Below are 2,400 nucleotides of genomic sequence, written 5' to 3'. Positions count from 1 at the left end.
CAACATTAGTTTGATGATATTGTTGTTGCCTTTTCTATTTTTCTATTTCTATTTACTGTAGATTATGAGACCAAGTCTCCGTACTTTGGAGCAATTTGTGGCCGGGTGGCCAATGTGGTAGCTGGTGCTCAGTTTGACCTGGAAGGACAAACCTACAAGTTGTACGAGAACCGACCGCCTCTCTCTGTGCATGGTGGCAAGGCTGGATTCGACAAGGTTACGTTTTGGTTTTCGTATGAGTATTACACCTTTTGTTTTGGTTTTCGTAAGAGTATTACACCTTTTGTTTTGGTTTTCGTAAGAGTATTACACCTTTGTTTTGGTTTTCGTAAGAGTATTACACCTTTGTTTTGGTTTTCGTAAGAGTTTTACACCACTTGAAACACAATTAGATCACGGATCGTAGTGCAGAAGTTTTATGGTTTAGAGGTTTTACTAGAGGAGAGCATCCAGACCAGACAAAAAAGGAGAGATAAGGATGATAGATTAGGGATAGGGAAGAAGGAGCAAAACACACCCGAACCCCTGCAAATCATTCAAGGTTTCCTTTATTATGATTCTGTTTTATTGATGAGGGAGAAAAGAAAGCAAACGTAGAGGCAAAAGAGGAAAGGGGAGACCTAAAAGAAGATGGGAACAGGGCCTTGAAACCTGGCTTGAAACCAAATCAACTCAGGCAGACAGAATGGCAAGACAAAGAGTGGTGTAGGGTAGGAATGTCCGCGAAGCAATGTCCAACCACTGGAAAGACTAAGAAGGAGATGGAGAAGAAGAAGAAGAAGAAGAAGAAGAAGAAGAAGAAGAAGAAGAAGAAGAAGAAGAAAAAGTAGAAAAAGAAATAATAAAATAATAAATAGACTCACACTTCCTTAATACCCTTTGGGAGATCTGAAAGTGTCAGTAACAAGGGACATTTTTCATAATACAAGATTTTTTAGAGCATTCTAGAGGAGAATTGAACCATGATCGGAGACGTGTTTTTTAAAATGTATTTTCTGATGATGATGATGATGATGATGATGATGATGACGACGATGGTGATTTATGGATTTTATTAAGGAGAGGAACCATGAACGTAGCTGTTTTTCTTCAAATCTAGCTCTTTACGATAATGATTATTTTCATTATATGATTTTTAGAGCATGATGATGATGATGATGATGATGATGATGAGGCTGAAGATGACGATAACGATGATGATGAGGCGGAAGATGACGTTAACCAAAATGATAATGATGATAAATGATGATGATGCATCTGGCAGAAAACCTGGCAGGCTGAGGTAGTGGGGGACAACAAGCTGTCGCTGACGTACGTCAGTCCACACCTGGAGGAGAACTACCCCGGAGAGCTGACGTCATCGGTCACGTACAGCCTGGATGACCACAGCGCCCTCACGCTGCAGTACGCTGCCACCACCACTAGGACCACCGTCCTCAACCTCACCAACCACGCCTACTTCAATCTGGCTGGCCATGTAAGTGCTTGTCATGGTAATAATAATAATAAAATTAATAATATGAATAATAATATGAATAAGAATGATAACAATAATAATAATAATAATCATGATAATGATAATGATAATATCAGTAATAATAATCATCATCATCATTATCATCACAATAATAGTGATGATCATGATAATCATGATAGTAATAATAATAATAGTTGTAGTAGTAGTCGTAGTAGTAGTAGTAGTAGTAGTAGTAGTAGTAGTAGTAGTAGTAGTAGTAGGAGGAGGAGGAGGAGGAGGAGGAGGAGGAGGAGGAGTAAGAGTAGTAATAGTAGCAGTAGTGTTCATTATAATAATGATAACTATAACGTCATCCATAATAATGATGATGATAATAATAATTTTTTTAAAAATTATAATAATATAATAATAATAATAATAATAATGATAATAATAATAATAATATTTAAAATAATAATAATAATCATCATCATCATCATAAAAAATAATAATTACATAATGATAAATGATAAATGATAATATAATAACATGGTAATAATCATGATATATTGTGATGTTTGTGAATTTTAAAAAAAATTTTTTTTTTGGCTCAACACCCTTCATTCCCATCAAAAAACTCGTTTCTGTTTGGATTTTTCTGAAAAACGTTGATTAAAGGAACAAAAAATATATTTTTTCAGCTACCACGGACTCTTAAGCTAAGGAAAAAACAAAACTTTGGCGGCCTTTTTCTTACTAATTTTACCTCTGAAAAGAAGTGACCCCCACCTCCTTCTTTTGCAAATATCTCGACTTATCTTATAGATAAATGGATATTATTTTCTTCCAAACAAAGACAAGTGAACAAGCTTTAAGATGATACAAATAACTCTACATGCCCAAAAATTGACGAGAGCCTATGATAGGTGGCTGTTCTGCTGTTT

The 2,400-nt window shown here is 35.4% G+C and overlaps 1 protein-coding gene across 1 annotated transcript in view; it reads left to right on the top strand.

The window, feature by feature from the left end:
- The window catches only part of LOC101850606 (galactose mutarotase), a gene marked incomplete at its 3' end in the record, with an annotated part of 15,776 nt that overhangs the window by 742 nt on the left and 12,634 nt on the right, over window positions 1-2,400 (top strand). Inside the window, 2 exon segments of the mRNA XM_035972866.1 lie at window positions 10-216; window positions 1,265-1,477. Of these exon segments, the coding sequence (XP_035828759.1) occupies window positions 10-216; window positions 1,265-1,477 (420 nt within the window).

The sequence above is a fragment of the Aplysia californica genome, unplaced genomic scaffold (genome assembly GCF_000002075.1).
Source record: "Aplysia californica isolate F4 #8 unplaced genomic scaffold, AplCal3.0 scaffold00880, whole genome shotgun sequence".
NCBI lineage: Eukaryota > Metazoa > Mollusca > Gastropoda > Aplysiida > Aplysiidae > Aplysia > Aplysia californica.
This window is presented reverse-complemented; position numbering and strand designations above follow the sequence as displayed.